This window comes from Saccopteryx leptura, chromosome 7 (genome assembly GCF_036850995.1).
Source record: "Saccopteryx leptura isolate mSacLep1 chromosome 7, mSacLep1_pri_phased_curated, whole genome shotgun sequence".
NCBI classification, from domain to species: Eukaryota; Metazoa; Chordata; class Mammalia; order Chiroptera; family Emballonuridae; genus Saccopteryx; species Saccopteryx leptura.
In genome coordinates, this window is record NC_089509.1 from 55,257,481 (window position 1) to 55,279,335 (window position 21,855).

General features: G+C 38.1%; 1 protein-coding gene across 1 annotated transcript in view; it reads right to left on the minus strand.

Moving 5' to 3' along the window:
- LRP2 (LDL receptor related protein 2) overlaps positions 1 to 21,855 on the minus strand; it is a 253,234-nt gene that overhangs the window by 61,014 nt on the left and 170,365 nt on the right. The window contains exons 39-49 of the mRNA XM_066346663.1: positions 20,731 to 21,651; positions 20,443 to 20,608; positions 19,890 to 20,048; positions 18,410 to 18,699; positions 17,527 to 17,730; positions 16,376 to 16,618; positions 11,567 to 11,692; positions 10,096 to 10,215; positions 7,022 to 7,153; positions 4,902 to 5,103; positions 100 to 395 (exon numbers count right to left, since the gene is read on the minus strand). Of these exons, the coding sequence (XP_066202760.1) occupies positions 100 to 395; positions 4,902 to 5,103; positions 7,022 to 7,153; positions 10,096 to 10,215; positions 11,567 to 11,692; positions 16,376 to 16,618; positions 17,527 to 17,730; positions 18,410 to 18,699; positions 19,890 to 20,048; positions 20,443 to 20,608; positions 20,731 to 21,651 (2,859 nt within the window). The remainder of the gene's footprint in view (positions 1 to 99; positions 396 to 4,901; positions 5,104 to 7,021; positions 7,154 to 10,095; positions 10,216 to 11,566; positions 11,693 to 16,375; positions 16,619 to 17,526; positions 17,731 to 18,409; positions 18,700 to 19,889; positions 20,049 to 20,442; positions 20,609 to 20,730; positions 21,652 to 21,855) is intronic.

Consider the following 21,855-nt stretch of genomic DNA (forward strand, 5'->3'; position numbering starts at 1 on the left):
TTAGAGGACAGACAAGGAAGTCCTGTTGAGTCATAAAAGGTTGAGAATCTATAGTCAGTCTCCCTGTTGTCTTTTTTCCAAATCTTCTGTTACACTCACCACATCCTTTCTCATCACTGTTGTCTAAGCAGTCATCTAGGTGGTTGCAGACTTTCACCATTTCGATGCAGTTCCCATTATCACACTTGAACTGATGAGGGGGACACGTGGTTTCTGGGACATGGCACAAGTGCTCCAGCTCATCAGAATCATCTCCACAGTCATTTTCCCCATCACAGACGTAGCCTTTATAAATGCAGAACCCATTCTGACAGGTGAACTGATTCTCATTGCAGGTGGGATATGAGCAGTCCCTCTCATCACTGTAGTCACCACAGTCATTGTGCCGGTCACACCTGTGTTATGAGACCCAGTACAACTCTTGAAGAGGTTGAAAATTCTCAACTATCTTCTCTACCTTAATGCCAGATTGACCATTTCAATAACAAGATCACCAATGACATTAGCATCTCTTTCCCCAGATTCTTCATCCACCCCAATCTTTAGCAATAGAAAATTGTGCAGCATAATCAACAGTTCAAATGCTATAGAAAGGTTTACGTGAAACCTATGGACTTTTATTCATCAATGACATCCCGTTAAATTTAATTTTTTAAATAAAATGTTTTAAAAAATAAAGTAAAAACATATATAAGAAATTATCTTTGTGACCTTCGGATATGCAAAGATTTTTTTTATCAATATTAAACACTACCAATAAAAAATATTTATAAATTTAAAAAAAAAGAATATAATATTTAGCATTCCACACAACTACTCCAGGTGTCTAGAACTATTTAAAACCATTGCATTTATTTTCCCCAGTTGATAAATTAATTAAATACAACTTTTATATAATTTGGTGTTCACCAGATCCATTCATCAGATAATGAGACAGCATATGAGCACAAGAAATATGTTAGAAGCACCCATACCCAAGTATATGCTCCGAGGGTCAGTGCTATCTATTATAAATGATAAGATTATTGGATCTATTTTCTAAGAACACAAATCATCCAATTGAAATGTTTGCAATAGCAATCCTGTTACTTCCATCTTTCATTGTAATATTCCTGCCACTACCATGAGATGTGAGTGATAATAACTATTGGAAGGAGGAGAAACTAGTAAATTAGCATGGACTGTTGTTAAAGGAAAAAGGCATTTCATAGTTCTAGAAGCTATTTGGGGACCTAACATTCCTAGGCATCATGAGGACAATGTAGTTTCCTACAGTTCTGTGAGCCAAGAGATTCTTTCTTCTTTACATTATCCCAAGATGTCATGAAAAGTCAAAATAACTGAAGAGGGTCCTGCTAACAGTAACAAAACTCATAAGTATAAAGAAATCTTTTTTAAATTTAGAAATTAAATTTAATGGGGAGACATTAATCAATAACACTGTATAGGTTTCATTTGAACATCTCTATAGCATCTAAACTGTTGATTGTGTTGTGTGTCCATCACTCAAAGTCAAATCATTTTCCATAACCATATATTTGTCCCTCTTTACTCCCCTACCCCTGGTAACCACCACTTTTATCTGTATCCATGAGTCACAGTTTTATATCCCATCTGTGTAGGGTATATGTTTGTCCCACTAGTATAAAGAAATCTTGAATAAGAATGCACAAAATTAATGTTTGACAATTTGTAAAACAATTTATTATATTGCCTGGCCTGTGGTGGCACAGCGGAGAGAGCATTGACTTAGAACGTTGTGGTCGCCAGTTTGAAACCCTGGGCTTGCCCTGTCAAGGCACATAAGCAAGCAATGAGCAACCAGGAGCTGATATTTCTCAGTTCCCCACCCTTTCCTTCTGTAAAATCAATAAATAAAAATCTTAAAAACAGTTGTTTTAAAAGAAAGAATTTATTACAAGGGGCATAGAAGTTGGAGGCATCAAAGCTAACTGTGGTCAATTTTACAACTCATCTATGGTGAGGTCTTCTAATCAGCACTCTCATCCACAGACCTTGGGTACTGTCAATGTGGTTTATATCAAAATGTGTGCATGTTACTGTAAAGAAAGCTGCAATCAATGCCAGTTAGCTCAGCCAGTTTGGTCTCCTGGGAGCTATTTAACTCATTTCTAAATGATTTAAGATACCACTGCTTTCTTTGCTCTCATTGAGATGCAACACAAGAGGGAAAAATAAGTCACTTAGGGAAGCAAATCACCAGTTTTTCAGACACAATTGCAGATCAGTATTCCAGCGAGCTGCTCACAACTCAGTCTTTTCCAGACTGTTCAGCAGCATCAGTAATGAGCCAAGAGAAAAAAGTCAATAGGAAATATGATCCCTTGACCACTGTGCCAAATGGGGAGATGCACATTCTGCCAAGCAAGCAAGAAGGTGCAAATTCACAGCATGCTTAGTGGAGGCTACTAGCACTCGAAGTGAATGGAATTTGGAGTTCTCTCAGACCTATGGTTCAGATTTCCAGACAAACAGTACTTTTTCTCTTCTGCCATAGCCCTTGTCAATAGCAATTCAGAAAGCTCGGGGTGGGGGGGGGGGGAGAAGGAAGGAAGAAAAGATAAATCAGTAAAAGTCTGGTAGGGCAGGTAAGTCAGTGGCTAGGTCACAGTAATAATGAAGGCAGAGCTCAGAAAGCTCAGAAAAGAAATAAAATAACCTAGATCAAAATTAAGACCTTATATCAGGGGTCCCCAAACTACAGCCCATGGGCTGCATGCAGCCCCCTGAGGCCATTTATCCAGCCCCCACCACACTTCCAGAAGGGGCACCTCTTTCATTGGTGGTCAGTGAGAGGAGCACATTGACCATCTCATTAGCCAAAAGCAGGCCCATAGTTCCCATTGAAATACTGGTCAGTTTGTTTATTTAATTTACTTGTTCTTTATTTTAAATATTGTATTTGTTCCCATTTTGTTTTTTTACTTTAAAATAAGATAGATATGTGCAGTGTGCATAGGGATTTATTCATAGTTTTTTTTATAGTCCGGCCCTCCAATGGTCTGAGGGACAGTGAACTGGCCCCCTGTGTAAAAAATTTGGGGACCCCTGCCTTATATAATTTTATTCCCTAGATCCCATGCCTAGCTTTTCAGAATCTATCCGAGACAGATATTTACTGGATTCAGAAGAACCAAATATCAGTACAATGTAAGTCTTGAACAAGTAGGAAGAAAATACAAAGATTAATTCAATTCCTCATACAAAGACTAAAAAATCTACAGATCACATTCATATCAGTTAAATAGAGACAAAGCACATATAAATAAATGCAAGTTCACTAAAGAAAGGAGACAGCTTTCTTTCTTGAATGTCTCCAGGTTGTCAATACTCAAACTGCCACCTCTCAGTAATGTCTGTGTTGGCTTCATGGGGGAACGATTCATCCCACAAGACCACATTTTCTAGACAATATTTACCTATTTCTTTAGTCACTACCATTTTTCATCATAATGTCAAGTCCCTGCTCTTTCCACACCCTTCACAGAAGAGAATTTAACTCTCTCTGGAGTGCTAAGGACCCCTCGTGAGCATACAGTTCTGCACCTGCTGTATGCCAGCCATGCCTCCCGGCCCGTTGCGGGCTGCTTGCCCCTAAGCAAATGGCCCAGAAGCTCTGCTGCTCTGATCCTATGCCAGCTTCATAAATCTTTTCTGTCTCCTCTCCCAACAGGCTGCAAGCTCACAGTTCTTGTTCTTTCCATATGCTTGCATGTCCTTGGCACGTGCGGTATCTCTTCCTAGCTCAGGCTCCATGTGTCCAAATGCCTGATACATATTTTCAGCTCAGGAAGTCCTACAACATCAAACCCATCTTCTGCCTTGAGCCTGCTTCTGTTAATGCTCTTACTGTTCTCCTGTCCATCAGGATTGAAACGTACCCATCATTTTTCTTCTCTGTGTCCCTCTATATCTAAAATGTTGCTAAGTGGGGATAATGAGAGATTGGGGCACTAAAAAAAATGACATTTTGGAAAAAAAATTATGAGAAATCAAACACCAGATTGTGCACTTGAATCGGTTTGACTAACACCATGTTAGAAGTTTAAATTTTGTTTCCAGCATTGAAAAATCAGAATATTTCATATGAAAATCCAGATTTCCAACTTCTCTCAAAAAAAAAAAAAAAAAAGAGCAGACAAGGAGTGGCTCTCCTGCCCCTCCTACGCGATGCTGAGTGCAGCGCATGCGCATGCAGTGCACCTCACCTCCTCCTACCCGATGCTGAGTGCAGCGCATGCGCATGCAGTGCACCTCACCTCCTCCTACCCGATGCTGAGTGCAGCGCATGCGCATGCAGTGCACCTCACCTCCTCCTACCCGATGCTGAGTACAGCGCATGAACGTGCAGTGCACCTCACCTGCCTCTCCGTGGTGTCTCACTGACTCTGTGCCTAAGTGCGAAGCTGCACTTATCATCACACTTGCCCTGTTATTTCTCTCATAGCAGAGAGAAGAAGGTAAAGCATTTATTATTCCCATACCTCTATTCCAAACGGAAAACCAAACGGGTCTCCTACTTTCTTATATCAAGCCCACTTCATCTCTTTGGCCTTCTGTGCAAGGTCACACATCATGTCTTTTATGAGCCGTGAGCACTTTCACTTTCATGAGTTCATTCCATCATAAAAAATACTTAAAATTATGCTTAATGACAACACTGATATAAAAGCAGATATGTATATTAATATTATATAATAGTTTAACTTAAAATTCTTCTTCTCTTCCTTCTGATTTTAAAAGAAATCTAAACATTTTCAAAGACTACTATAAAGAGCATGGGCCACAGGCACTGATGTCACCATGTCTGATGGATAAGTCAGCTCTAGTCCCGTGGATATTTGAGCTTTACTGAAAAGTTTTATTAATGCCCAGTTCACCTGTAGGAGTCCGGGACACACTGTCCATTACTACAGGTGAAATCGTTTGCAGAGCAAGATCCCCGGGTGCAGTTCTGGCGCTCATCATAGCCATCAGTGCAGTCCGCATCGCCATCACAGACCCAAGACTGGGGAATGCACCTCCTGGATGGAGGCACATTATTTACACAGAGAAACTCAGAACTTGAGCATTTGTGACTCTCTGAAACAAAACACACAAGAATCAGAATCCACAGGAGAGCTCATTCTAGCAGTCAAATTCTCTCTGAACCTTATTTCCCTTGCTTTTATGTCACTTAACAGTCTATGTCAGGGATAGTCAACCTTTTTATACCTACCGCCCACTTTTGTATGTCTGTTACTAGTAAAATTTTCTAACTGCCCACCGGTTCCACAGTAATGGTGATTTATAAAGTAGGGAAATAACTTTACTTTATAAAATGTATAAAGCAGAGTTACAGCAAGTTAAAGCATATAATAATAATTACTTACCAAGTATTTTATGTCTGATTTTCACTAAGTTTGGCAGAATAAATCTTTATAAAACAACTTACTATAGTTAAATCTATCTTTTTATTTATACTTTGGTTGCTCCACTACCACCCACCACGAAAGCTGGAACGCCCACTAGTGGGCAGTAAGGACCAGGTTGACTACCACTGTTCTAGATGATGAAAGGAAATGAAGAGAAAACAGGTAAACAAACCACATTGCTAAGGTAATAATGGATCACAATAAAACTACAGTACCTCAACATTTTCATTTTAATTGTTTTGGAACTTGATTTTTTTTTTTTTCAGAAGAAATAAACATAATAAAAACCTCACTTGGTTTTCTATAAAATTAAGATCATATTTTTCCCTTAGGGCTTCAGCAAAATACTCCCATTTTGTTCACTGGATACCAAAAAATGCCTTACATTTGGTAACATGTTTTAATTTACCAAGTATAGCCACACAAATACAATGTAAGATAGGTACTTTTATGAGAATTCTACAGATGAGAAAATTGAAACTCAAAATGATTAACTGCATGGTTCAGTCATAGAACTTTCTAAAGAGCATGGGCTTCAAACCTAGGTCTTTTTTCTCTCCAAATTTAGTGTCTTTTAAACTATATTATAGTTACCATCCCAAGTAGAAACTGGGGATATAGGAGGAACATAGATCAGCAAGAGTTATCAGAAACCATGGCACTGTTGCACAAGGATGAGATATAGTTACACAAGTAGTAATGCTTCAGAATAAAAGAAGAGGTATTTTATTTCATCTCATTGTGGGTGAATAGGAGACAAATGGAAGGGGGTCTTGGGAACGGAGGTGGGAGAAAAGTATATGTTTCAATACATGTTTGTAAGGCTGCTAGGAACCACAAAAGTCGCTGACATACAAGGTTACAATCAAATGCAAACATCAGGCCCTGGCTGGGTGGCTCAGTGGATAAAGTGTCAACCCAGTGCACCGTGATGGGTTTGACCCCCAGTTAGGGCACGTATGAGAAGCAATCAATGAGTACACAACTAAATGGAACAACTAAGTGAAACAACAAGTTAATGTTTCTCTCTGCCTCTCTTCCTCCTCTCCCTTTATCCTTTCTCCTCAGTGTGAAAAGTTTTGTAAAAAAGCAATCATCAGGGGGCCATTGTTTTTATTTTCCTACCATGGAAAGACTTTTCTGGGACACCTTAGCTAAGGGTGCTCTGTTGGTAATGGAAAATGCTGTTCCACAGTCTGTTCAATTACCCTTCTCTAAATAACAGCTTTAAGGTAACAGATGAAACTAGCAGCATAATTAATTGCTACACTGTTAGAGCTGCTATTCATAGTAAGCATGGCCAATTGATTTTTCTTTATCTACTCTAGAAATGTAGGACACTATTTCCCTCAGCCAAATGAAAGAGTAAGAAAATAAAATTTTAAATCATTTTTCATCATTTAAAAGCATTTAAGTACATGATAGCTAACAATGCCAGAGAGGAAAAATAAAGATAACTTTCTCAGTGCACATGCAATTAAACAGGAATCTGCCTGACAATCATACTCTCGAAAGACAGAAAAATAAAACTAGTGAGTTTCCCTGGAATGTGAATTAATGCAGAGGACTCAGCTGGTTTCACTTACCACAGTGGTGTCTTTCATCCTCATCGCTCATGTCCCCGCAGTCATTATCACCATCACAGATCCATTCTACTTGGATGCACCTCCCACTGTCACACTTGAACTCATCGCTTAAACACGTTGACTCATGGTACACTGAAAACAAAAATGAAAAGCACTCTTGGTGAAAAGAACGATTTGTAGTCCAGAAATTCTGAGAAAAGCCTGCTATATAGCATGGGCTGTCTACAAAGAACACTGATACAAATTCTTTCATCATATCCCCACATGTTCCTACTAGCCAAGTTATCATAGACCCATAAAATTAGCATAAGGCAAAAAAAATGTAATTTTATCCATTAAAAATACAGCACAAGGATAAAAGTAAGAAGAAACAGGACTTTTTATAAGCTGGTAAAAAGGCCTCTCTTGAGACATGCGCCACTGGCATGTGAGTTATTTTGAGCTCAAGTCAATTGAGACCCTACAGGCTCAAGAGACACTTTTGCCTCTTCCTTAAACTATTCAAATTGGGGACCTTCCCCGTAATAAGAGTAATCACCAGAAATAAAACTTAATGACCTGCCCTGGCCTGTTGGCTCAGGGTAGAGCGTCGGCCTGGCGTGCAGGAGTCCCGGGTTCGATTCCTGGCAAGGGCACACAGAAGAAGCACCCCTCTGCTTCTCCACTCCTCCCCCTCTCCTTCCTCTCTGTCTCTCTCTTCCCCTCCCGCAGCCAAAGCTCCATTGGAGCAGGGTTGGCACGGGTGCCGAGGATGGCTCTGTGGCCTCTGCCTTGGGCGCTAGAATGGCTCTGGTTGCAACTGAGCAACGCCCCAGATGGGCAGAGCATCGCCTCCTGGTGGGCATGCCGGGTGGATCCCAGTCAGGTGCATGCGGGAGTCTGTCTGACTGCCTCCCCGTTTCAGAAAAATACAAACAAACAAAAAAACCCTTAATGACCTATCTATCAAACAAACAAAAAAAAACCTTAATGACCTATCCCTCAGGCAGAGCAAACTTCTAATTACTGAATATCTGCTCTCCTTATCATCCTGTGAATGCCCTGAGCTAAACCCCAGGCAAACTTACCTCTCATCCTTAACTCAGAATGCCCTCTACACCTCATTTTAACTTTCTGTCTCTGAACTTCACGTATTTGTGGAGTAGCTGACTCTCTTGTATATGGGATTCCCAAACGTACATATGTAATTAAATCTGGTTATTTTCTATCAATAATCTGTGTCATGTAAATTTGACTGTTAGATCAGCCAAAAGAACCTATTGTGGTAGAGGAAAATTTCTTCCTTTTCCACAATGTTCATTTCAGCATTATTTTTCAAAGTGGAAAACGTGGAACACACATACTGTATAGTAATTAATATTCAGCAGTGCAAAGAAATGAGGTAGATCCATATTTGCTAACATGCTGACAAGATGTTATTAAATAAAAAAAAAGTGGAGGCAAATTGCAGAAAAATACATATAGTAAGATTTCATTTGTGTTTTAAAAACTACTTGTCAGCATTAACATCAATAAAAATTTATTTAAAAATAAAAAAATAAAAAATAAAAAAAAAAACTACTTGTCAGGATGTATAGATAAATGTAAGAAGACAACCACTCTTCATAGTGATTATCTCTGGGAAATAAGAGTTATTGAAGGGCAAAGAAATGGTAATCCTACTCTTTTGTATATACATCCTATTATTTCTTTAAAATAATACCACTCCATATAATGAGAATGTATTCATATACAGATTTTTTGTTTATTTTAATTTAAAAACATCAGGCAACTGGTACAAACTGCTACTATGACTTTGGTTCCAATAAATATGGAAACTACTTATTCTTCATATATTTTAACCAATAGTTCTTATATTTAAACCAATCTCTAATATTATTCTACTCACATTATTTCATTTATGGATCCTCAAAACACTATGTGCCCTTTGCTTCCTACAAAAATTTTAGTGTTGGGGGAAAAGAACTTGGCAAAGAGCTTCAAATAATCACTCTCCAACTATTAGCCATAGAATTTAAACCTGAGAGAAAATAGGAATAGAAAATCCTCTCTATTCAGCTCCAAAACTATGCTAATGTCCTAAGAAAACATCCATAAAATAAAAGTGTTTGTATATGATGGTATTTACTGTGGTGATGTTTATATTACAGGAAATGTATAAGCAATCTAAATGCTTAAATTAGAGGCAATTAATTCAATGATAATTACAATGGCATATTATAAGGTTATTAAAAAAGAGTATGAAGACAATATAACAAGGGTGAGCAAACCTTCTCTTAACCATCTAGTAAATATTTTGTAAATATTTTGGGCTTATAGGCCATATGTTCTGTGTCTCACCTACTTGACACTGCCATTGTAGCACAAAAGCAGTCACATACAATATGTGATCACATCCTAATAAAACAGGAAGTTAGCCTATGGCCATAGTTTGTTGACTGCTATACAGCAATATGATTTGACAGATAAAATATCAAAATCAATGTAAGAGATTGCATGGTTATATTTTTACAAAAACTGTGCATGAATTAGATTAGAATTTGCAACGGTAAATAGCAGTCTCCAAATACAAACAAGCACAAATGCCCTCAGGAATGCAAAGGGGTCCCTGAAACTTCTTGAAAGTCTCGGATGGCCATGAGACCTTACCATAAGCTTGCACACAGTGGAAGAGGAAGAGAATACAAGCCCATGTACATGATGATTCCAATCACTTTTGTATCCTCTCACAGTCTTATGGGTCAGAACTCAGCCAAATCCAAAAATGTCAATTCAGAGTCAATTAAATTAATTAAGTTCTACAAGCCAAGCTCCATATTAGGTGCACCACAAACATAATCTCATTTCATCAGCATCAATCAGCCACCTCCATCAATATCCTGATTAGCAACCCACACCGTTCTGTATTAACATGTTTTTAATAAGTGTCTGCTGAGTGGTTTCAGCATCTCAGCTGAGAGTGCAAGCAAGGACTGCAAACATTCAGCAGCCACACCCGTGGCCTGTGTTTGCAGTAGTTGGAAGAATCCCTCTAGCTGCATCATAATGCTTTTCACACTTGCTTACTCTCTTACCACAAGTAGCAGGTTCATCAGAGCCATCAAGACAGTCTCTATCTTGATCACAGTACCAATGGCTAGGAATGCAGCGTCCAGATGTGCAGTGAAACTCGCTGCTGCTGCACGTGTGAAAGGCTGTTGGAGGAGGACAAGAAGATAAAACCCATGAGCAAAATACGAGCTTGTTTTCAACAGTCTTAACTGAACAGAATAAACAGTTACCAAGCCTGAAAAATGGGATTTTGTATATGCACTTTCCATGGGGAGGCAGGAATATGGGGGAGAGAGGAAGCACACAATTGCCCCAATTTTCTGGAATATTTTCCCTAGATTCCATAAATCCCCAAGTAAATTATATTTGTTAGAAATATCAAAGAACTATCCTTTTGATTCATTCATGAAATCCAAATTATTTAAGAGAACACTTTCTGCTATAATATAAAATTAAATAAATTCTATTGAAATAATAACTAAAAGCAAAAACAGCAATATAACCACATTTGAGCTCACCCCATATACAATCTTTAGCCATGCTAGACCATGATTCTAGAGAGTTAGCAAAGTTCTGCCCTTATTTATCCTTGTTACATAGGACCTTTATTTGAGTAACATGAATCTGCCTATGTTCAAATATTGGTTCTTCTCTTGAGTAACCTTATGTAACTCTATGTATTTTCTAAATTGTTATGTGGGTAAAAACCAGAATCAAGTCTTATCATTCTTCTAGTCTATAAGGCTCCCTTGCTTCAGCCCATGACATCTGATAATTTTTCAGGAAAAATAAAAAAAAACTGATAAGGAAGCAGAGGTCCCTGAGAGAGCAGCAGTAGCTCCAATCTGTATATCCCTGTCTGACGGCTGCATCCTGAATTCTGCTTCTTTTTGCTGCTGTTACTACAGCTGACTCCTGTTCCTGAACTGCTGTCTGGCCTGGGGACACTTACTAAATTCTTAAATCATGTATGTATTTACATGAATAGGCTCCAAATTACCAAGTTTAAGAAAGTCCTTTCCATTTGAGCTACAAGTATAAGAATATGTTTAATTGAACCAAATTACTAAATATGAAATAAGGATTCCTGAAATTTAAACATATTTAAAATTAGAAAAATTCTTTCAGTTACCAATGGTCACTATAATCATATGAAGAGTAAATGTAAGGGCTCAACATTCAAATTCTGCCTGGAGTTCCCGAAGACAAAAGGCCTACAACTCTGGGGAAATGGCTCTGCAAATATGGAAGGCTATGTATCAGAACAGGTCTCTGGAAGAAGTATTTGGAGTTGGGCCTCCAGCCAGGGAACAGAGAGAAGGGTCTTCTTATTCCTCTCCAGTCACATCCTGAAGTAACTGCCCACTGCACCTACTTACAATGTCAATTAGAGATGACAAATTGAAATTAGCCCAAACACTCGGCCATATATCTTTGAATTAGCTTAAGACATGCATCCCTGGAACCACAGGAAGAGAAGCAGGCTTGTATTACCGCAAAACGTGGGGCTTTCATCACTAAAATCTCCGCAGTCATTGTCTCCATCACACAAGTAAGTACGAGGAATACAGATATTTGTGGTGTGACACTTTGTGAATCCAGACTGGCAAGTGCGATCGGCTTGAAAAAGACAACCAGATATACATTTGGAACATATCCACCACACATATACCATAAAAAATGTCCATGTTAAAAGATCAATTGCAAAATTCAAACCACTGAAAGGGAGGCATTTTTAAACCTATCACAGAGGCATGGTCCATCATACTTATGTTATATCACAGATTCTAGAGTAAGAAAAGAGATTTGCAGCTGATACTGTAGGGAGAGGAGGGGAGGCTTGTTTTGTATTTAAATTATTTTGTGTGTGTGTGACAGAGACAGAGAAAGAGACAGAGAGAGAGACAGAGAGGGACAAACAGGAAGGGAGAGAGATGAGAAACATCAATGCTTCGTTGCAGCTCTTTTGTCTCCTTAGTTGTTCATTGATTGCTTTCTCATATGTGCCTTGACCAGGGGGCTACAGCAGACCAAGTGGCCCCTTGCTGAAGCCAGCAACCTTGGGTTCAAGCCAACAACCTTAGGCTTCAAGCCAGCGATCTTTGAGCTCAAGCCAGCAACCTTTGAGTTCAAGCCAGTGACCCCCATACTCAAGCTGGTGAGCCCATGCTCAAGTCAGATGAGCCCGCGCTCAAGCCAGCATCCTTGGAGTTTCGAACCTAGGTCCTCTGCATCCTAGTCCGATGCTCTATTCACTGCGCCACCGCCTGATCAGGCTGTAGTTTAAATCATTTTCATTATTTAATATGATCAACAAGAGTCCCAACTCTTAGTTAAATAAACTATGGCATATACACACAACAGAGTAATATCTAGCTATAAAAAAGAATAAGGAAGATTTCAATATATTGATAAGGAATAATGGTTTGATTTTCAGGATATATTAACAGTAAAAAAGCACAAGTTAATAATATGAGTGTTTGTGTGTGTGTATGTGTGAAGAAAGAGAGGCCGATGTGCTTATATTAAAAACAATGACAATAACAATAAATAAACCAAAGAAGGGGGATAAATGGTAATAGAAGAAGGCTTGACTTGGGGTGGTGAACGTGTGGTGCAGTGTATATACGATGCATTATGAAATGGTATACCTGAAACCTACATAATTTTATTAACTGATGGCACCCCAATAAATTCAATTAAAAATAATGTGTTAATAAAAATTGTCATTCTTATAAATAGACTGAGAATAGCTGGAAGAAACTGAATAGAGAGGACAAAGATGTAAGACTTCTGTTAAGGTACCGTGTCATATAATGTCGACTTTGAAACTACATACATTGTTTTGAAAAAACAAAAACAATAAAATGAAAATGAAAAGAGAAAAGTAATTCCTAAAATTTGGAAATGGTAACAGATAAAGCTAATGGTAATCAAGTTCATAGCATAACCACACAGAGGAAAAAATTCAAATGGCATTAAACTTGTATTTTGCTTGCATATCCCTAAAGGGACATAATCTAAGAACATGAAAGGCCTAAAGTCTTAAATTACACTTAGTAGATTTATCAATAGTAGTACTACTTGTATGGTTATTTTGAAATTATTATAAGCATTTTGAAATTATTTTATAATAAAGCAAAAAAATCTTTATGTTAATGTCATTAGGAATCAAGATTTTGGCCCCAGCCAGTGGCTCAGTGATAGAGGGTTGGTCTGGCATGCAGATGTCCCAGTTTCAATTCCGGGTCAGGGCACACAGGAGAAGCACTCATCTGTTTCTCCACCCGGCTCCTTCTCGCTTCTCTTTTTCTCTTTCTCTTCTCCTCCTGTAGCCATGGCTCGATTGGAGCAAGTTGGCCCCAGGCGCTGAGGATGGCTCCATGGCCTCTGCCTCAGACACTAAGAAGAGCTCAGTTTCTGAGCAACAGAGCTGTTAACACCGCAGATGGGCAGAGCATCACCGCCTAGTGGGCTTTCCAGGTGGATTCCTGTTGGGACACATGCAGGAATCTGTTTCTGCTTTCCCTCTCTCACTGAATAAAAAATAAAAAATAATAATAAAATATAAGAAGAAAATATCTATAACCTTAAATTAAAAAAGGAAATATTGATATAAATTTATTTTTTTCTAAATATGTATTTCTTAATTCTGTCCACTGCAAAGTCCTAGAAGCAATGAAAACCAAATAGGAATGGGGTATTTCAACACCATAGTAATTTTTAAATACCACAAAAGGAATAAGTAAGTAGTTACTCCCATCTAAGACAGGAAATGTGCAAGTTTAAGCTTGTACGTTTACTGAATAGGCCATTCAAAATAACAGAGGAGCCAACTTAGCAGGGCTCCCGCTTGCCTGAGACAGGAAAATTGACCACTAAAAAAAAATAAACTACTTCATAGCATTAAAACTCATAAATTACATTTAAATCTTTGAGTTTAATATAATACTAAAAACAAAGCAAGAACTTACTGCTCACTGCTCACCAACTCATTAGACTGAAAACTGACAAATACAGGGTAAGAATCAAGCATTTACCCTGCAAAATTATATTTCATGGTAACAAAACAGTTAATAAGGGGAGTTTCTTCTTTATGAAGCTTCAGCTAATAAATGTGGAAGGAATAATAGAATTTTAAAATACCTATTTTGTAACCTTTAAAGTAATAATGGATTTATGGAACAACCATCCATGAATGTTAAAACGTTTGGGTAGGTGGTTGATGGGGTCTTCCTAAGGGAAAATTCAGGCTGACTTCTAAATCCACTAATTGATTTTTTTTCATTATCTTTTTTTTTTTTTTACAGAGACAGAGTCAGAGAGACGGATAGACAGGGACAGACAGACAGGAACGGAGAGATGAGAAGCATCAATCATTAGTTTTTCGTTGCACATTGCGACACTTTAGTTGTTCATTGATTACTTTCTCATATGTGCCTTGACCGCGGGCCTTCAGCAGACCGAGTAACCCCTTGCTTGAGTAGGGACCTTGGGTCCAACCTGGTGAGCTTTTTGCTCAAACCAGATGAGCCCGGGCTCAAGCTGGCGACCTCAGGGTCTTGACCTGAGTCCTCAGCATCCCAGTCCAATGCTCTATCCACTGCGCCACCGCCTGGTCAGGCTCCACTAATCGATTTTATTGTCACCTAAAGCAGAACAAGGTATGTGCCTCATGACCTGATGCAACAGGAAATATACTGTTCTACCTGTGCAGTATTCTTACCCAAAGAATTAAACCTAATGTATTCAAACTTCTAAGTCAAAAATCCAGTTAATAAGAAATAAAATAAGAAAGTAGCAAATGAAATAGCTCAATTATACAATCAGTCAAATGCAGAAAGTGGAAGATTTCACCAAACAAATCAATGACATTTTTAAAACAGTAGAACCATTGTGGCATAAAAAGGCAATAGAAGCTATAACAGTCAGGGGTCAATGTGTAGACCTTGTCTGAATCTGAATTTGAATAAAGCAACTGGAAAAAGGTATTTGAGAGATAACTAACAAATCTGAATATGGACTGAGTACTGGAGGATATTAAGTGTTGTTGATTTTGTCAGGCATTTTAATGGCATGGTAGTTGTTTTTTAAAATGTCTTTATCAGTGATTTGCATGCCTGAGAGTTGCTTTAACATACTCAGAAAAAAAGTTGAGGGTGATGGATGAGACAGATTGGCTATTATTGATAAATGTCAAAACTAGGTGATAGGTATATTATACTATTCTTTATGCTTTGGTGTATATTTGAAATTTTCAATAAAAAAGTTCTTTTTGAAAGCACACCTAAATAAGTATTGTCTAACACTACCTACAAAAGCAGAAGACCATGTAGATATATCAAAACTAAAAAATATATATATGTATAAATTTATATACATATGTGTGTGTGTGTGTGTGTGTGTGTGTGTGTGTGTTTCTGAAGTGAGAAATGGGGAGGCAGAGAGACAGACTCCCGCATATGCTCGACTGGGATCCACTCGGCAAGCCCACCAGGGGGCAATGCTTGGCCCATCTGGGGCATTGCTCTGCTGCAACCAGAGCCATTCTAGCACCTGAGGTGGAGGCCATGGAGCCATCCTCAGTTCCCCAACATTGCTCCAGTGGAGCCTTGGCTGTGGGAGGGGAAGAGAGAGACAGAGAGAAAGGAGAGGGTAAAGGGTAGAGAAGCAGATGGGCGCTTCTCCTGTGTGCCGTGATCAGGAATTGAACCCGGAACTTCCACACGCCGGGCTGATGCTCTACCGCTGAGCCAACTGGCCAGAGCTAAAACTAAAAATATTATATATTTGAACTTACACTCTGCTTGCTCTTTTATTTTCCCAAGATGCTAAAGTGAAAATCCCAGAAATTTTGGAAAAATCAATTAACTAAAACACAATTTATCAGAAAAACTAAAAAAGACAAGTAATTTCAGTACTATACTGCATAGCTTTTTGTACACCAAACATTAACCACAACACATTTATGCAGTAATTTTTGTCAGTGACTATTGCTAAAGTTTTAAAATAATATTTGTCAAGTGAATTTTTAATCTGGCTGATTAATAAAGTAAAACATTTAAGGTTACAATTAGTCAATGATTGTACAGGTTCATAAATTTAGGTGAATAATTCAAATGTTAAGTAGAGTTTTTTTAAAAAATCATTTAATAAAATATATTAAAATGAAACATATGTTTACATGAATACTCAGTTCTTTGTTGTTGTTTAGAAAGCATTTTTATATATAAAAATTTCATCTTTCATGATCCAAGACTTCAGATGACCCTAAAGTACAATAAGTACTTAAGCAGAACTTACGGCAATTTTTCTCATCTGAAGTATCATTATCATGGCAGTTGTTTACTCCATTGCAGACAAACTCAAGAGGTATGCACCTTCTATTACTGCAAGTAAATTCCATGGTCACATTACACTCACTGAACAAGCACCCTTCCTCGTCACTGTTGTCACCACAGTCATTGTAGTGATCACAGCGGTAACGATAGGGGACACATCGCCCATTGTCACAGGTGAAGGCTGTCGAATGGCAGGTGTGAAACGCTAAGTGAAGAAAAAAAAACATGGAAGAAACCTCTTTATTAAAGCAACATCTTAGTTTCTTTAAAAGTACAATCAAATAGAATAGACAAAGTTTACCTTCTAATGCAAAAAACGGCTGCAAAATGGACTGTGTGCAAAGTGAGATAACACTGTAAATTAGATGAAGCAAAATATGATGCGTGCTTACTTAGCAAATGAAGCACTCTACACAAATGGCAAAGTCACTCCATTTCTCCGTAATCTCAGTTTAAAAGTTTATCTCAATCACAGAAAAGCATGTAAATAGAGTTTCTTTGGGAAAAATAAAATTCTTAGCCTCTATCTAGTCAATAGAAAAAAGGTAACAAACCTCAGAACTTCCTAAGAACTCACCTCATTCAGCTGGAAGCTGAATATTGGGAGTGATTTCAAAAAAAATATTAAATTAATGATTCTTTTGCTACTTAAATTAATAAAATGACAACAATCAACTATTGGAGCCCTTAGTTTCATGCTGTTATGCTTAACATCTATCAAGCATCACGCTGGTTTTTTAAAATTATTTCTCTTACCCCTCACAACAATCCTAGTAGTCGCTCCATTTTACAGATGAGATTCTGAGGCTCAGAGAGGTTAAGTAACTTTCCCAGGGCTACACAGATTGTGTAAATGGCACAGCCTGGATTTTAATTCAGTACCTTTCTTTTTAACCACTACAGAGGGCCTTGCTAATAAAGCTATTCTTAGCTTTGTATATTGTATGTCAGCTTACATGTGATTTAACGGAAATGCAGTCTGGATTCTCAGAATAAATGCTTTCCAGTCTTAACAGGATGCTTAGGCACAAACTACCAACCTATTTTACATAGCAGGGTTCTGTCCCGAGCGCTTGACGTAAAGACAACAAAAGCTCCAAGAGCTCAACTCACCACACACACTTTCTAGCTCATCACTGCCATCACCACAGTCATTGCTGTTGTCACATTTCCACTGCTCCAAAATGCAGCGCCCATTGAGGCAGGTGAAATTGGAACCCACACACCGCACACCATTGTCCACAATGCAGTGCTTATTATTGTTGGCCAGATACCAGTGGCCTTCCTGTGGACACTGGCACTCAGCACCATTTGGACCTGAAGAAAGGTAGGCCCAGAAAAAGCAAAAGATTTGTGTAGCAAACATTCACATTTTCTCCCCCAGAGTAGCACTTGGCAACTGCTTCTGTATTAAATGTGTTATAAGACAAGCCATGGAAACTGCTCCCATCAACCTTTCAATGATATTCTGAGTCATTTTTCCATGAAGAAAAACCACCAATTAATAAATGTGGCTAATTCACCCTAATTTTTAAACAGTTTCTTATCTATGCTGAAACAATTGCAATAATCCTGCCTGCCCAGAAAATTATGCAAAGCAACAGTACTGAAAGGCACATCTTCCCATGAATTTGTTGTTCTTTAGAAAACCCACTATGAAGTACATATCACACATTATATCAGAAATATTTCAAACTATAGATAATACCTCTTAAGTGGAAAAATTAAATCCAAACTCCCATTTTTTCTTCTACCTTCAGCAAACTTTAGTTGAAAGTGCCTTCATAAGAGGGCTCCACAGCAAATAGAAAAAAGAAAAACTCTCAAAGTCTTTCTTCAACATACAAGCCCCCAAAACTTTTTAATTACCCTGAAATCAAGAATTTGGATTTTGTCCTCCTATTAGAGCTGAATATTCAATATTCCTTCAGCCTTCCCTAAGTTGTCATCATTATTATTACTCTCCTTGATTCTATCTTCATGAGCAATGCCTTACCTGGTGCACAAATATGGCTGCAACCCCCGTTAAACTGGTCGCAAGGATTGCTACACTGCTGTGGGTGGTCCTTCACAACAACACGAATACCCATAAGCCGGGTTGAGTAACTTGTGGTCATTGCAGTCTGACTTGATCCATCATATTTATTAGCTCGGTAAATTTTTTTTGTGGACCAGTCAGTCCAGTAAATATACTGGCCATTGAGAGTCAAGCCAAAAGGACGAAAGATTGTGCTGACAATGACTTCCCGCTCCATGCCCTTTAGAGTGCTGCGTTCAATCTTGCGCCTAAAACAAAGTTTAAAAAATATATATATATATTATGCAAATATATATATGCATATATATATATATATGCATGCTGGAATCCAGAAAGAGTAAATTCCTCAATAGTCAGCCCAATTGCTGGGCCTCACCATTGCTTTACATAGTCCTCAACTTCCTTTTTAACTGGAGCATATGCCAATATGAAATGTTTCTTCTGGTAATAGAAGGTTTTAATTTGCTTATCAGACAATGGCCTATATAAAGCATTGATTTCCAAATATTAATATAACCTACAAGAAATCCTATAAAAGAACCAGGCTGATATTAGTATCAGAAAAATATTATGAAATAACACTTGTAATGCACAGAACCCAGTGTTTCACACATAGTTGTCACTCAATAAAATGTTAATCACATTTCCCTTCCCACTCCTTTCAATTTGACATTTACAAAGAATGTCCATGTATATACAGGGAATAATCTGAATTTAGATACAAAACATCACTGCTTTGTTTCAAATGAGAAAATGAAGAAAATATCAGGTTGTTAGGTACTCATTTTCACATAATCAAAAATATAAGAAAATAATCAAGAAAAATTAAGATTCCTGCCATGTAGATACCAGCCATAATAAACAAAATCATCTTGTTTCTTCAACTGTCCCATTGGGATGATTGAAAAGTGAGTAATTTCAGGAAAATTTGGAGAAGTTACAAATAAAATTAGAGTTGACAAAAGTATCTAAGGAAAACATTATGAAATTGGCTAAGAAGCTAGCTCAAAAAGAATCTATTTGGGAAGACAAACAATGTCAAGATTAAAGGAGAATGTTTTAATAAGACACTGAACACTCAAACCCAGAGAAGACTTAATATCAGTGTTCTTTTAAAAATTATTCATATTTTATGGTAGTTACATGGGTCTTATAGATTAGAAATTATGTTATTACATTTGTAATTATAGGTGAGATTAATTCATCTAGTAATGCATCTTTAGATGCCTTTTAGTTCATAATTATTCAATCTCATAATATAGATCAGTTTTCACAGGTACATACACCAAGCTAGAATATAGTTCCTAAAACTGTGATTCTGCATTTTAGCTATATCTATTAATATTTGGCATTTTATATGTTTATTCCATTATGCAAATCTCTGTAGGAAAAAGAACTCTTCTTATCCACACCTACATGAATAACCAAAGAGACATACAAACTAGCATCTGCCCAGTAGAGAAGGTCTTCCTCATGGTCCACAGTGAGCCCACAGGGCCAGACCAGACTGCTGTTCACAACGGGTTCCCGGAAGTTTCCTCCCACTGTGGCTCTTTCGATTTTGGCATTAGTACCCCAGGAACTCCAATAGATGTACCTAGTCATCCAAAGGGAGTCATAATTAATTTATCACAAGAAACCTCATAATCTTTACTTCAAAAAGAATGGCAACCTTCTTTAACTGCAAATTGATATTAATATGGCAAATGTAGCCCTACTCCCTCCCACCTACATCAATTGCCCCTAAAGGGATTTACTGAGTTAGAGCATTGATTGATTCCTAGTATGCTGCCAACCTTTCTAGTGTCAGCGTGAGTTGCTTTTCAGGCCAAGTCACTGATGCTGTTTCCCTCCTAATTCAGTAGCTACACCCTTAAACCAGTCGTTACAGCCCATAAAATGTTGGACCTCTATGAACACAAAATAAGTTCAGACCCCTCTCCTTTCAGAAATAAACAGACAGAAATACAATAAAGAAGATGATGGCATACCCTCCACAAGGATCTAACACAATTGCTCTTGGCTTAGTAACGTGGGCTATCACAGCACGCTTAGACCCATCATCTGCCATGGAGTTAATCGTCTGGTTGGTGTAGTCACTGTAGTAAATTCTTCCATTGATCCAGTCAAAAGCAATGCCATCGGTAGTCCCTATGTCTGGACATACACCAAAAAACACACATATGTTAGAGTCTCAGGGTGCATTTTAGCATCACCAGGTCATCCATGTGTGTTGATCCCACTGTGTCCAAGGAAAGCTACACCTGGAATGCACTTACCTGAAACAATGACAGTGGGAGAACTGATCCCTGCATTCAGGTTGACATAGGAAATCTGGCCATGTCGAGCTTCTAAATTTTGTGTGAAGTAAATTCTGTTATTTCTGCTATCATAGTCCAGGGCCATGACATGTCCTCCCACACTTATTGCTTGGAAAGGTAGGCTATGGTCTTCAGGATCCAAGTGTAAGCTTCCCAAGGAATTTTCCAGAGCAAAGATGAGGAAGTTTTCTTTTGGAATGGCACAGCTCTTGCCATCATGGTCCAGGGTGCCAAAAACACAGCTACAGTTTGGGGTGTGAAATCCAGGCAGAGCAAAGCAAAGATGGGCGCATCCACCATTATTTTCCAAACAAGGGTTGTTGTTGACCTCTGCTGGTGACCGGGGCTGGACACTCTGGTCAAAGATGGTCACATCTCTTAGCCAATTGATATTGTCCCTTATCACTACTGGTGGTTCTGTGTTCCCTGGTTCCTTGCTAGCTTGGAAAATTTTTTTCAAATTTCTGTCTACCCATATGATAGAATTTTCAAAAACAGTGATGGCATAAGGAGTTGGATAACGACTGCCATAGCGAATCACTTTCAATTCCTTTCCCTCAATATTGATCCTTGAAATTACATCTAAATTATCATCAACCCAATAAACATAGCCATTGCTATGGTCCACTGCTAAACCCCGTGGTGTGACAATGCCCTCTGATATAAGCACAGTGCGATTGGTACAGTCAAGAAAAGCACGTTCAATCTTTGGGTTTTGCCCATAGTCAGCCCAGAAGAGGTATCTGTTCTTGGGGTCTACAACAATATCCCTGGGCATATCCACTATGACTCTAAGGAGAACACGGCGGTAGGTGGTATTGATCCGCAGAACTTCTATCAGTGCTTCAGACTCAAAAGCATTGATGAAATAAAGATTTTCTACAGGAAAAAATGAAAAAGCATGCTGATGAGTGGAAAACCAGGAAGAAAAAAGAGGATGTCTCTTCAAAATCAGAACAAAAAAATTTTGGCTCAGTAGATATTTTTTCCCAAATTAATTAATCTCTTAGTTTAGACTTAGCAAAATAAATATTTACCCAAGATCAAAAGAAATGATTTCTTTCACTTTGAAGACAATATGTC